This window comes from Solanum tuberosum, unplaced genomic scaffold, assembly GCF_000226075.1.
Source record: "Solanum tuberosum cultivar DM 1-3 516 R44 unplaced genomic scaffold, SolTub_3.0 scf00076, whole genome shotgun sequence".
Taxonomy (NCBI): Eukaryota; Viridiplantae; Streptophyta; class Magnoliopsida; order Solanales; family Solanaceae; genus Solanum; species Solanum tuberosum.
Genome location: NW_006239000.1, coordinates 1,320,167 through 1,335,499, shown reverse-complemented (window position 1 = coordinate 1,335,499; position 15,333 = coordinate 1,320,167). Strand labels below are relative to the sequence as shown.

The 15,333-nt window shown below is 29.6% G+C and overlaps 2 protein-coding genes across 2 annotated transcripts; one reads left to right on the top strand and one right to left on the bottom strand.

Annotated features, from left to right (window-relative positions):
* LOC102588338 (3-hydroxyisobutyryl-CoA hydrolase-like protein 5) lies at positions 1 to 4,802 on the bottom strand. The gene is made up of 13 exons (XM_006346089.1): positions 4,684 to 4,802; positions 4,520 to 4,603; positions 4,378 to 4,446; positions 4,232 to 4,295; positions 1,601 to 1,758; positions 1,431 to 1,515; positions 1,153 to 1,360; positions 1,000 to 1,060; positions 811 to 909; positions 629 to 730; positions 489 to 530; positions 186 to 301; positions 1 to 71 (listed from the first exon to the last, which is right to left on the bottom strand). The coding sequence occupies exons 1-13, from the start codon at positions 4,756 to 4,758 to the stop codon at positions 32 to 34; spliced, it is 1,203 nt and encodes a 400-aa protein (XP_006346151.1). The 5' UTR covers positions 4,759 to 4,802; the 3' UTR covers positions 1 to 31.
* A 6,325-nt stretch (positions 4,803 to 11,127) lies between these two features.
* Positions 11,128 to 12,307, top strand: LOC102587692 (uncharacterized). The gene has a single exon (XM_006346087.2). The coding sequence runs from the start codon at positions 11,299 to 11,301 to the stop codon at positions 12,001 to 12,003; it is 705 nt and encodes a 234-aa protein (XP_006346149.1). The 5' UTR covers positions 11,128 to 11,298; the 3' UTR covers positions 12,004 to 12,307.
* The last annotated feature ends 3,026 nt before the right edge of the window (positions 12,308 to 15,333 follow it).

Sequence of the window (15,333 nt, the reverse complement as noted above, 5' to 3'; positions counted from 1 at the left end):
TCCACACATCATTATTGAATTTTCATTTGGTTCAGAGACAATAACTAGAACTCTCATATTTTCCTTCCCACCTGTTAATTATCAGATCAAATATAAAATTAAAGTTTAATTAACAATCTTCTTCAATAATGAAAAATATATAATTGGATAAATTAAGTGCAACTGATATACAAATTCATTTGAACCTGCAATATTCTTCTTCATTTATTGGAATTTGAAGTTCCAAGTCATGTTCTTCAAATGGCTTGAAGATTAAGTCGAGTTGCTCATCGTGTACTTTGTCAAGAGTTGAAGGGTTCCACTAAAAACGAAGAAAGGGAAGTGTTCTATCAATATTTTTATGTAAATGCATCAACTACTTATAATTATATGTTTCAGTATTGAAAAAATATTACTTTTAGTCGAATAAACTGAACAACTTTATAGTTATTCTAAATTCTTGATTGGTTAATAAAACTTCCAACACTTGAAGGAACAAAGGAGCATACCTTTGGAGACTTATCCTTGTCAATGATGGCAGCCCTTATTCCCTTTAAAAATAAATTAAAGAATTATATTTCAGATTTTAAATGAGAAATCACAAATCAAGTGTACCTCTTTGTGAATATGTTTGCTTTAAAATAATTACCTCATACAAATCATCAGATATTATGGTTCGTAATGTGTTCATTGTAATCCTAAATTCTTTTCTCAAACATTCAGATAGGGTTTGGGTCCTTCCTTCTCGTATCTGAAAAAATATAGAGATTCTTTCGCTTTCACAATTCAATAGATATGCATAAATTGTTTATATGTATTAGGACTAGTTACCGATCTCAATGTTATTTTCAGTCCAATTGGAGATGCTTTCTTTATACTTTTAAGCACTGGCATAATCCAATCATTTCCTTTTTTGCATGCTTCAGTTTCCTGAAATTAAAGTTATATAAACAATTGTATGTTTTATTTTATATGAGATTCCATTTCATTGGAATATCATATAGTATAATCAATTCTTACAAATGAATCCAGGATCTCCTCCACAGTTTCCCTAGAGAAACAATCATCGATTATGGACAACCTACAATTGATTTATGAAAAATGCATGAGTGTGACTATTAATTAATATCCTCACAAGAACAATTTGAAATCATAATTTATATGATACATTACTTGCTCAATACACTTCTTTCATCTATTTGAACATTTGTAGAGAATTCGTCGATGACAGATCTAATAGTATCCTCTTCACCGTTGTTTATGCTCAGTAAACTCTTCTCTAACTGAAATAATTTCTGTGAAGGTACAAAATGAGTTGCTAATCCAGCAGCAACCACTTCTTTACCCTTCAAATTCGCTCCTGTTAAGCCCAAATATTCCCCTACATACATTTAATTAACAACATCACATATATATTCAAATTTTAAAAATACATGTTCTAACTTACTTACCAAGTCGACCTGGAAGGCGTGGGAGTATGTATGATAAGCCACAGTCAGGGTGATACCCTAGATTTGCTTCAGGAATGGAACAAAACTGCAATTGTTCAATGAATGAGAAAACATTAAGATTAATAATTTACTAAAGATGTCATTATTCAAATCATAAAATTGGTACTAACTGTTCTCTCAGTGACGACAGAGAATTTCATTGGAGCCATCAAGCCTACACCTCCACCCATTGACATTCCATGAGCAAGAACAATATGTGGTTTCTTATAAGTTTGAAGCTGGTAGCAAAACCAATACAGTCTATAACCAAATTCAAGGCAAGAATCCCCTTCAAAGAATATTGTTGATCAGTGAAAAGAGCTAACAACCTATATGGTGTGAACACTAGTTAGTTAAAAGAAGCCGATGTGGTATTAGTTAGTTACTAAGAATCAGTTGAACAATATATGTATATATAGATAGTTTGAATGGTGTGATCATTAAGCTGTCTAGATTCAATGTAACAGTGCACTTCTCCGAATAATATCTCTCTTTCTTCTTCTTCACTGTAAATCTGTGTAGCTTAAACTCCATCTATGGAGTTATCATGGTATTAGAGCTACGATCGTAGCTAGTTTAAAGGCATAAAATCGACTCCGTGATGCTCAGATTCACCAACAGTCAAAGGTGATTTCGAAAAAAAAGAGCATCCAAAGTCGTTGTAATGGCAATTGGTGGTTCAAGTGAAAGTGACAGAGTTGTTAATGGTGGAGCTGGTAATGGTACTACTGGCATAACCTCGTTTCCAGTGATTGATCACAATCACCCACTCTAGCTTCAGCATTCCTTCTCCAATCAAATCACCTACTCCCACTTGTCTTCTGGCTATCAACAAGTGTTACAAGCTTATTTAGCTGTGAGTGAACCTGCTTCTTTCAAGGAAGCTGATGCTTATCCTGCCTGGGTGAAAGCCATGTAATTGAAAATAGTTGCACTAGAGAGTAATAAGACTTGGAGCATTGTAGACTTACCACCTGGTAAGAAACCCATTGGTTGTAGGTGGGTGTATAAGATCAAGTTCTTAGCTTCAGGTGAAGTGGAAAGGTTCAAGGCTCGACTGGTAGCCAAAGGTTATAGTCAGAAGGAAGGGGTTGATTATGGAGAAACCTTCGGCCCTGTTGTTAAAATGATGACAGCCAGGGATGTTGTAGCTCTTGCAGCTTCTAAAGGGTGGTATATATATCAAATGGATGTACATAATGCTTTCTTGAATGGGAACTTACTAGAGGAGGTGTACATGGACATCCCTCTTGGGTTTGCTAGACATGGGGAGTGTAAGAAGGTTTGCTAACTACATAAGTCTTTGTATGGTCTAAAGCAAGCTGCACCAAGGCAGTGGAATGTGAAATTAACTGAGGCATTAATGCAGATGGGGTTCAAACAAAGTCACTATGATTACTCATTATTTACAAAGCATGTTGATAGTGAAATTGTGGTTGTATTAGTGTATGTGGATGACTTATTGATCACTGGAAGTAATCATCAACTTCTGAGCAGCACTAGACAGGACATTCAAATGAAGTTTAAAAGGAAGGATCTAGGGGAATTAAAATTCTTTTTGGGAATTGAGTTTTCTAGATCTAGCAAAGGTATCTTGATGACACAAAGAAAGTATGCACTTGAATTAATCTCTGACTCTGGACTATGGGGAGCTTAGCATGCCTGCACACCACTAGAAGTCAACAAAAAGCTCACTTCTCTTCAATATGATGAACATATTCCTAATGAATGCACTAAAGATGACAGTTTGATTACAAATCCTACAGAGTATCAGAGACTTGTAGGAAGACTTCTTTACCTCACCATGACAAGACCAAACTTGGCTTTCTCTACACAAGTTCTAAGTCAGTTCATGCACTGTCCTAATCAATCTCACATGGAGGCAGCACTAAGAGTGGTTAGGTACACCAACGAAGCTCCTGGCTTGGGACTGTTGATGCCAACAGGTCACACTACACAACTCACTGCTTTTTGTGATTCTGACTGGGGAGCATGTTTGGAGACTAGGAGGTCAGGATATTTGGTAAAGCTAGGAGAAGGGTTAATCTCATGGAAATCTAAGAAGCAAGAGACAATATCAAGAAGCTCAGCAGAGGCAGAGTTCAGATGCATGGCTGCATGTGCAGCTAAAATTACTTGGTTGATAGGCCTATACAAAGAATTGGGGATCAGTGTGAGTCTTCATGTGAACATGATATGTGACAGTAAAGCAGCCATCCAGATTGCTGCAAATCCAATCTTCCATGAAAGAACAAAGCATATTGATATTGATTGTCACTTTGTCAGAGAAAGAAATTGCCAAGGAATGCTGAAGACAGAACATATAAACACCAAGGAGCAATTGGCTGACCTACTCACTAAAAGTTTGGGAAAAGTACAACATGATCTTCTACTAAATAAACTGGGAATGAAAAATGCCTTCCAACCATAAGCTTGAGGAGGGGTGTTGATCAGTGAAAGAATCTAACAAGCTATATGGTGTGAATGACTAGTTAGTTAGTTAAAAGAAGTTGATGTGGCATTAGTTAGTTACTAAGAATCAGTTGACCAATATATGTATATATAGATAGTTAGAATGGTGTGATCATTAAGTTGTCTAGATTCAATGTAACAATGCACTTCTCTGAATAATATCTCTTTCTTCTTCTCTGTAAATCTGTGTAGCTTAAACTCCATCTGTGGAGTTATCAAATATTATATATTTACTCATGAGTTTAAGTGAACATATATAGAGTCTAAAATAGAAACAAATATATAGTTACTTGTGTTTCGTCCATCATATAATCGTTTCAATTCTCCACCAGCTGAGAATGTACGGCCAGCTCCCTATGTGCAAATGTATAAGAATTTCAACTTTCAAGAAATGGAATTAACTAAGAAAATACTCGTAATCAAAATAGATAATTACCTTAACGATTACAAATTCAACATTCTCATCTTTCTCATATTTCTCAAATTTCTGCCCGAGCATTAATACCTGTTGAAGAAAATTTTATAATTAAGTGAACATTTTAACTATATATGTTTATAGATGTTACATGCATATATACCATTTTTTCTGATATAGAATTTAAATGGTCAGGCCGATTCAAGGTGAGCACTCTGCCGTGGCCAATCTCCTTAGCAATAACATCCTGACGAACACAAAAATAGTTTTTTACTTATACTTGATGAATAAAAAAGAATCAGACTCGCATTTTAGATTTAATATTACCTCTCTATTTTGTTTCATTACTTCTGGAGGCATCAAAGACGTTACGATAGAACTTGGTAGAGATGTTATTCCCATAACAACTAGCTAGTCGACTCAAAGAAGAGTGGAATATTTAAAATGATGACTTCTCCTTCTTCAACTCTCTGATCTTAATTTATAATTTTGTTTATGATATTTAATACGGTATTTAGTATATGTTTAAATATAATTAAAGATTTATCATCAATTTAATAAGATTAATACATCTATCTCTAGAGTTGAATTGGAAGTTGGAATATATATGAGTACTTTTATGCGATACAAATCTAGATTAATCGGTCAGTGGATTGTAGATATGAAATTGTTAAACCAACACAAATAGAAAAAAATCGGGCATAACTAAAAGTCGGGCACAACTGATAACTAAAAGTCGGGCATAACTAAAAGTCGGGCACAATTGATGCACAATTCTTTTAGTGATCACATTTATTTTCAATGATGATGTTGATGTCAAATTTCTTGACATAAATGTAACTTCATTCTTTTACTTGTTACGTTTCGCTTTATAAGAGTTAATTTGACTAATCTCTACAGTTAAATTGAATTATTAATTTAATAATGTTCTATGTTATGCAATCAGAGTAACATGTTTATCTTGGTTTTTGTTTTATTTTATATATATATTTATATTTTTTTTATCTTGGGTTAGTATATATGTTAAAAGTGATTTTTCTTTTCATGATATATTCACTTGATGTTGCTGGTGACCATTTAAATTTGCAAGGGTAATTTTATTCGTTAAAGAATTTATTAACACGTTGTGAAATCAATATTTTGGTTTAGATTTTAAATGAGATCTAAAAGTTTGGCATGAATAACAAACTATTGGAGGCGATGGACTATTAATTAGAGTAATTAAGTTGAAAACAAACTTAATTAGGTCTAGATATAGTTAAATGCCTAAATCTATATTTGTATTTAAAAACTACATTATTAGATATACATTCATACCATATCAAAGAATTTCATTTATAGTTTCAAAAATTTATATGCTATCTCACTATTTAATGATGGAATAATAGCAGTGATAACAAAATGGTGACCATGACTAGAAGGGAAAGGCGGAGGTACGAAAGAGGGTTCGCTAATTGAATTTCCACTCATAGAAAGCCTGAAGTTCTAAAATTTTAATTCAAATTGCCTCAAATCTCCACCAAATCATTCCAAAATTGAGATTCAAATTATTGAAAATATTTCAAACATTATTGAATAGCACCCCATCAAAACTAATCACAAATATATTTCATTTTCTCGTCTACTATCTAAATTTCTAGTTGATCAGTTGAGCTATTTATTAGCCCAAAGAATACTTCAATTGAATGTGTAACTCCATACCTTTCTAAAAATAAACTACTATTTCTAACTATACCCTTAACATTAAAGAAGTATGCACAATATTTAAGAAAAAAACAATTTATTTTTATTTTTATTTTTATTAAATAGAAATAACTTAGTAAATTATACTTATATATTTTTAATTTTATTAATGAATGCGAAGAGAATTAAAATAAGAAAAAAAAATCATAAAAACGCCGTGCTTCAATTTAATAATGAGTTTATTCGTCGGCACAAATTCAAATTAATTTTTGAATTCATACATTTCAAATATTGTAATAGTAGTTTTTTTTTAAAAAAAAAAACATGAGTTTTAATGCTCTCTTTATTTTTATTTATCACGTTTTACTTTTTGAGAGTCAAATTATATGAATTTTGACAAACACTTTGAGATGTATTTTTTTTCCAAGTCATATTAACATGAGAAGAGTGCAACTTATAATATTTTTTTTCAAATAATTTTTTAATATCAAAATTTCAATAATTTAATTCAAAATAACTTATTAATCATCTTTGATTAAACGAAACATGACAAATAAAAAAAAATTGAAAAGAGGGGGTACATTTTTCTAGCTAGACATAGTTGGCTTCAACATTAAATGAAAGAATTGAAGACTCCGATTCCAGAAGTCTCCAATTTGGGAAATGGAAAAAATAATTTAATTTCTAATTAATACACTTTCTAGAACATTTTATCAATATATATTTGAAGTAGGTATTGCTAAATGACCAGGAAATTTGATCAAAATAAGGCCAGAAATTTTTAAAAAACTATAATATTTTTTTTATTTTAAAATAAACTATTTTTTTTTTAGCTAAACTATATTAAAGTTAAAAGGAAAAAATGTTCAAAAAGGTAAAATAATACAGGTAAAATACAATTCTGGCCAAATGGATTTTTCCATTTGAAATTTATATAATTTATGATTAGAATTTCAAAAAAATAATTTGAAAACTTTCTAGAACATACTTGTCATGTTTTAATTATTGTTGTTACAACACTTAGCATGCTTTATTATTACTGTTCATTTACTACACTCACGCTTAACGTGCAACTTCACACTACTTTTTTCTTTAATAACATAAGCCAGCTCATGACTTGTTAGATTTTTTTGGAAGCATAATAATCGTGAGATCGTGAGAGATAAAAAGATCGTTTTCGATCGTAAAATATAATTTCATATTTTTATTATACGAAAAGTAAATAGATTGTTTTTGAAATATTCTCAATTTCAACTCATGTTGATTGAAGCATACATTATAAGCCGTTAATTTTCCTAATTTGAAAATACAAAAAGCGACTGCTAACTACTCTGCCTATTCATTTGTGTATTGTTTGATTTTTAGACACGACACGCAAATTAGTTGCTTACCATTTAGTGTTTTCTTTCGATTATTTTATGTGACGTATCTTTTTAAGTTCGTTTTAAAAAAGAAGTATTATTTTATTATAATTAGAAATAATTTAATTTTTAAATCCTAGTTCTTTTACCTTTAATGAAACAACTAACCCCATAAATATCTAATAATTTTTTAAATTGCAAATTTTAATTATTTTTTTTCTTCTTAAACACAATATCAAGTAAACGATGCAATACAAAATGAGACTGAAGGAGTACAGTTTTTGGTGTTTTCTCTTTCTTAAATTCATTATTACAGCTAACCATTAAGAAATGTGGCACGCCATAAGTGATGTTTCTCTCTCTTAATCAGATGTTTTAGATTTAAATCATGAAAAATCGCTAAAAAGAGGAAAATAGATCAAGGAATGAGTTTTCGGAAAAAAAATTATTGATGCATATAATAGAAAATTGCTAGCATAATCTATGAGTCTATTTATTTGTTGATTTTGTAACTAATACATCTTTATTAGTAGAAAACATGTTTCCTTATTAATGCGTAAATTTTACGCTACACAGTCTTACTGTTACCTTACGGTTATAAAAAAAAAGCGGCTTGTTGACCAAGCAACTATCTTTGTCTCTTTCTAAAAATTCCAAAAATGCCCTTGAATTTCCACCTATATATAAATGTCCATTTTCTCTCAACACTTCAAGCAAATTAAACTTTCGCATTTTCATCTTCACCAAATAATACTATTAAATGTATTTTCCAACAATGGCTCTAAGTTGGGTTGTTACCATTGCAAACACAATTACTCTTGGAAACTCGAAATCAACACTATCATCAATCGAATTCAACAAAAATCAAATGAATCAGAGTATCATTTCCATTTCGAATGAAAAAAATTCCGAGTTTTTTCAAATGCCTCTTCATTATCCAAGATACACAAAACATGATTACGAGAAGATGGAGGAATGGAAGATTGATGCGCTTCTAAGAGAATATGGACTTAATTTTCAGGGGACTGTTGATGAGAAGAGGAAATTTGCTATAGGTGCATTTGTGTGGCATGATCAACTTTGATTTTTGTCCTAATTTGGTTATATATGTTCTGGTTTTGAGATTGAGACGGAGTTGTTATTATTGTTGTTGTTATAGATGTCTTTATGACTAGTTCGAGTTTAAATTTGTCCTCCTTGTTGGAATATATGATAGTTTGATTCTAACGTGTTTGAGATTGAGACGGGATAGTTGTTGTTATAGATGTCTTCATTTGTGGCTAGACAAGTTTAAATTTGACCTAATTGGTCATGAATGCTCTGTTTTTTCTTATATACTTATAGCGGAATTTAATGTGCTTGAAATTGAAACGGAGTATTTATTGTTGTTACAAATATTGTAATATTTGTCTCATAATTTTCTATCTTATATAGTGTTTCTCTTCAAAATACTTGTTAAAAATGAAGAAAATGTTCATGTTCAAGGTGTTTTACGTTACCCCTTGAACAAAACTCAATACGAACATGTCGTTTATGGTGCTAGATCTAAAGTTCCATTATTCTAAAAAAAAAAAAGTACTCCCTCTGTTCCAATTTATGTAAAATTTAATCAAATTGATCGAAAATTTCGATATTTGTTAGGTGGGCCAACTGATCAATTAATTTGGGCTGAATATTTATATCACAAAACATACTATTGTGCTAATGGAATTAGATTGGGCCAACAAATGAAGAAATTACATATTGTTGGGTCAATTGAAATTAATAGGGCCACAGTCCACTGCCATCCTTACACAAATAGCCACTCTAATTTGTTGTTTACTTTTTCTAACATTTATACACAATTATATATTCATTATAATTTATATACACGATAATATATATATTGTAACCTCACTATAACATCCTTATATAACAACAAAGTTCATGACTAATATACATGAGAAAATGAAATAATCTTAAATTCTCGTTTTGTGACCTAGAAACTTAAAAAACATATAATAAAGTTTGTCTTGTAGAAACAATGAATTATTTTCATTAGATCGTTTCGGATGAACCTACAAAATCTAAGGTCAAATAAAGTTAGTCGATCATACATTTAATACACATAAAAAATTTAGATTATACTCATTTCAATTACTAGTCTCATAGATCCCGATATTGTTATTTATTGCCACTACCTCCTCGTGTCAATATCGGGTAATTTGCGCGCCTGTTGTCTTCCATAATAGTTAAGAAAATCCATTTTTGTGTTATATTTTTGATAATGTGAAGTAAAAAAGTTTGATTGGGGTAATAGTTGTTTCTCATCTTTCTTAAAGATTAACTTACACTCTTTGATTATGTCATTGTTTTGTCACTAATTACACAAAATTACGTAATTTAAATGTTAAGAAAGTTGACAATTTTATTCAGCAAACCAATTAACTCAAGTTACGAATACCACTAATATACCGACTAATTATTCTGTACTTTTACTAGGGAGACTCAAATTACATGAACTTTGACCAATATTTTAAGATGTAATTTTTAAAAATCTGATTAACATGAGAAGAACTGCGTTTTATAGTAAAAAAGTAGTCAAAATGACTCTCGAAAAACAAAATGTGACAAATAAAAAAGGCTAATTAATAAAAAAAACTCTAAAGAAACGTGAGAAAATCTATCACCCCAATATATTAATCCAACGTCATTATTAAAAGTAGTGACACAACAATGGCGCAATCTAATTAATGTCTATCTTAATTAACATATGATTAACAATCAACCTCGTAATTAACATAATGGGACAAGTGTCTTATATTTTAATCTTCAACTTCTAATATTTTTCTCTAAATCTCACAAATAAGATTTGTTGAAATAAAAACTAAAAGTGAGAATAATTAGCTCTCTAAAAAAAAAACTAGACAAAATAGCCTTAAAAATAAATAAATTAGTACTTAGCAATATATTTAAGAGATAAAAACCTTTGAACTTACCCCAAATAGATATTAATTTTCTCTAGTTCAATTCCATTGTGCATTTGATTGAATTGACACGTACGAAAGTTCAATTCAATCAGAGACAAAAAATTAATAATTATTAATAGCATAGGTCAAAGTAACTCAAATATCAGCCATAAAACAAAGCAAATTTGTCTATTGATTCATCAACACACACACATTTTGGTTAAGTGGGACACCTAAAGATTTCAATAATTTTCATTTCAATTACATAAGCTAATGAACACATCAAGATTGAGTAAATGGATGAGTATAAATCAATAGCTATTCCCCCACTTCCACATGGCAATCCTACTTCATCACAAATTTACAAACACACTACCCCACCCCTTAAAGTTACCATGTACCTCCGGAGTATAGATAGATACAGATTCAGAATTTCGAATTTTTTAAAAATAATTTAGTGATGTCACATGAATATTACATAAAATAAGATCAATGCTAATGATGTCGTAAAATAAGATTCATGTTCTTTTATTTCTTTCGATATATGTAACAAGAACAATATCATGTCCAACGACTAACATGGTGTTATAAACAGAACCTAAAGAGAATAGGATATACACAAATTTTATTTTTATCTTGTGTGACGTAAAGATAATATATATTTGATATATGTCATAGTTATAAATAAAATGATTGTGAATTTAATTTTGTGACTTTGGTACAATTAAAAAAACAACAAAATCTATAACCATATATGGGATCTATTATTATCCCAATATTTTGTCCAACATCTAGTGCATTATTAGATCTCTTCAAAATGCCTATAAAAAGGCACCAACCTCTATCAAAGTTCCTAGATACAAACCCTCTCCTCCCTCTTTCAAAAAAGGAAAGGACAAAAATATCATATATAGAAAAAACATATTTTGACAAAGAGCTAGAGGAATGAAATGAAGTACCAAAACTTATTACAAAATTTGGCCAAATTTATGGAGAAATTCACTCAACTACTTGCTTCAATTTCTTTATTTTCATTCCTATTTTCCTACTACTCATCTTACTTCTCATCCTTCTTTACCTATTATTATTCATTAAACTTTTCATTTTCTACATTTCCTTTCCACCTTCTAAACCATGATATGGATAAAAAATTTGTATTTCTAATATGCAATGGTATATTCTTAGTCCTCCTCGCTAATACTTCTAGCGAGGAGGAGAAGGAAGAAGAAGAAAAAGAAGAAGATGATGGATTCTTGAACGAATTTCAAGAATCCAAATTATTACCTCTATGCATTGGTACTCGAGCCTCATATTTAGAAACAACAAAAGAAGAAGTACATGCACAACAATGCGAAGATGAAATGAGCATACAACTCAGTAAGTCTCATGAAGTACCGTTAAACGTTGAAAACTCAATTATGACAATAGTGGAATATAAGCAAGATGAGTCAACGTTAGAAGGGGAAGAATGTTCTACAACCTACGAGGTAGATAATTATGAAGAAAATGATTTTTTTACTGAAGAAGAAAGTGATGATGAGCCATTGAATAAGTTGAGTAATGAGGAATTGAATAAGAAATTTGAAGAATTCATAAGAAAAATGAAGGAAGAAATTAGAATTGAAGCTCGTCAACAATTAGTCCTCGTAAAATAATTAATCAAAATGTCGAGCTGTGTGGAAACAGTCACTAATACTTGTATTAGAGTAGACTATCTACATCACACCTTTTGAAATATTACAAACTTCTTCAGACTCTACTTTATTAAAGCGAGATCTTTGTGCAACGAGCGGCTCATCGAAAGTAATTAGTCAAAATATTCACCTTCTTTATTGTACATGTTGAGTTATTTTCTTTTCCTATGAGTATTAGTTTTTTTTTCTTTACATTTTCTAGATAACTAAGGTATTTAGTTGTAATAAATTCTATGGAATGTACATTATTATAGTTTGTCTTTAATGAAATTCTTGTTTATTCCACGTTGCATCCACGTACAAGGAAATTGAATGACATTTAATTTTAGTTAAATCATAAGCAAGTAAAAATTATTAAACTTGTCCCAATTAGAAACATTCACAATTAATTCGAAAGCTTAGTCATTACTGTACCGACTGCGACAACTTAGTATAACAAATTAAATTTAAGTTATATACATCGATACTCGATAGTATCACATATTTTTACATTATAAGATTAATTTAGTCAATTATAGCAGTTTTTTTTAATTTTATTTTTCAAAGTACTATATCAAATTCAATAAAATAATATTTTAATTATTGTACGCGAACTTAATTTGATGGTGTAATAAGTTAAAAAGTTTTAGTTTGGATGATTTGATTTACAAGTAAATATGAGCTAAGCCCTACTAAAGACGATTAATGTTTTGACTTAAAGAAAGTTAATTTGGCCAAATCTAGATTTTTTTAATGTGAAGATCATCCTTATCACTACTAATGAGACTATTGATATTCTTTGATGGACTAGAATATTATTTTTTTAAAATTTAATTATTATTTTTTATGAACGAATAATTGATCATTCTTATTTTTTTAGATGTGTAAAAGATAAATCTTGCTTCAGTATGATAGCGTTCTATTTATATAAGGGGTTAATCGGACTAGAAAAATCATGTATGATAAGCTCGACCAAGAAATTATGCTTTCAACTTTGAGATCTTCAAAAGATCTCAAGTTCAATCAATTCGATTATCCTTGCGATAAATTTTATCTAGATATTCTCAGTACCATAGTTCAACCTTTGACACTTTGAAAGTTTTCTACCGTCAATAACCCTCTTGAGCCTAATTCATTCTTGTCGATACACAATAATACAAAAGTGAAATATAAAAAAGACATAAATAAAGTAGGGAGATATTAGCAATTGTAAAGATTCTTTTCCTTAATTATTGGGATGGCTTGATTCTTGAAGTGTCTACAATAATAGATGTCAGTGTGGGAATAATAATATTAATTATAATAATAAAGTAGTCAATTGTTAATTAAGAATCCACATGCAATGTATTTTTATAATAATAAGAATTTACGTTTTATGCACTATGCTATAAAGTAATTATAGAATAAAATTATATAATAAATAGAATTGATAATTAATCTATATCGAAGATTAAACTTTTGCTCAATTGGATTCGTTCGATCATTTGGAAAGTATATCACATTTTACATAATCAGAAGCAATGAATATTGTAAGCACACAAGATTTAAATCTCGACTGTTATAATAGATATACAAACTAGAAATAATAATTTGCAAAAATAAAACATATATCTCATGTATTCTAGCCCTATTTTAATTTTTCTTGATGAAAATTCTGACTTATCCTAACCAACAATATAATTAAACTTGGGAAGTGTTATCCCTATGTCAAAAAAAATTGGCAACTCTATTTTCACTATGTAAACATTCTAATTTCACATTTTAAGTTAACAAAATTATTCAAGATATAGTCCATTCGTTTGCATATGAATTCTATCTTCTATTGAGAAAAAACTTGAATTAACTAATTAATTAGCACATTCAATCGGTTAAATAAAAGATAACAGCTAAATATATAATATATGTATAATTTATGTATATTGACTTAAAAAAGTAAAAAATAAATTCGACGATTAACTCCCCAGATAAAAAAACACCAAAATGAACAATTATATCTAAAAGGACAACCAAATAAAAATCTAGCTTAAATGTCATTTCCTAAAATCCATATATAAAAAGACAGAAAAATGTACGTAAAGCCCTTTGGAAAATAACCCCATTTTCAACTTTATTACAACAATAGACACTTTCAATGCACTAATTGATAACATAAATTAAATTATTCTTGTGATTGAAAGTGACTTAAATTGTCATCTTCTGGACTTTTTAGCTGTACACGTGGCATGAAATTTTATAATTTTCTACTTGAAATCTTTGTATATTTGTGGCTCTAATATTTTTAAACTTTTTACCATTCAATTTCAAGAACCTCATATGGATTTGTATGATGGAAGGGTTCTTTTGGCTAGCATTTAAATGGGACCTCTTTTAACTAAGTTTGGTCAATCTCATAATGAATGAAATGTTGGAAATTATCAATTATGTGGACATGATATAAATTTAATTTGCAAAATACAGTTGATCGATTGACATATGCATCTCATAAAAATGTAATGAGATATTGATTAGTTTCAATCATAATATTTAATTTTTAAAAAAATATTTAACTTCTAGTTAGTATTGACAAATTTCAGACAAAATCCTATGGTTCCTTCTCCTTATGCAATCTTCAAATAAACTATCTGAAGTCTACTTATATTTTATAATTTTAAGTAATATATCACACTTCATATTCATTTTTTTCCCTAACTTTAGTTCATAATTCTAAAGTTGATTCTAAAATGGCTAAATTTATAATAAAAATAAAAATATTATGAACTTTTTTGCTTTACCTTTAATGGAGATCCTAAAATGTTCATTTCGCCATGCATCTTATTTATTGAATTCATATCAAACTATATCACTTCATGTATTGATCTACATGATGCAAATTTGATAAACATGTACACTTATTATAGGCAAATCTATTGAATCTTGATTAAAATCTTATGTATTAATCAAAAGAACAACTTAACAATTTTTTATGATATTCTTGATTTATACAATAATTTCGAATTATTATAAATTATTAATTTACATGACTCCCCACCCCACCCCCACCCCCACCCCAAAAGGATAAAAATCCCACTTGAGATTGGACACCACCGACTCGACCTATACTGAACTAATTTAAATTCACGTCAAGTAAAAATCTATCAAAGGATAAACATACTTTCTATCGAGAAATTTTCCGAACTTGATATGTATTTTTAATTAATAATGCAGGAATTTTGACTATCTCATTGCATGATAGGAAGGAGCTAAAGGAGCATGCATTATGGGGTTTGAATGAATTTTTGTTGACAGAAAATTATAATGTTTTTAAACAGCTCT

What these genes read in the sequence shown, in the direction of transcription:
- LOC102588338 (XM_006346089.1), bottom strand. Translation starts at nt 4,758, where the DNA reads ATGGGAATAACATCTCTACCAAGTTCTATCGTAACGTCTTTGATGCCT. An exon ending in TAATGAAACAAAATAGAGAG is followed by an intron (nt 4,604 to 4,683) that starts GTAATATTAAAT and finishes TGTGTTCGTCAG; the next exon opens with GATGTTATTGCTAAGGAGAT. An exon ending in AATGAAGAAGAATATTGCAG is followed by an intron (nt 72 to 185) that starts GTTCAAATGAAT and finishes GATAATTAACAG; the next exon opens with GTGGGAAGGAAAATATGAGA.
- LOC102587692 (XM_006346087.2), top strand. Translation starts at nt 11,299, where the DNA reads ATGAAGTACCAAAACTTATTACAAAATTTGGCCAAATTTATGGAGAAA.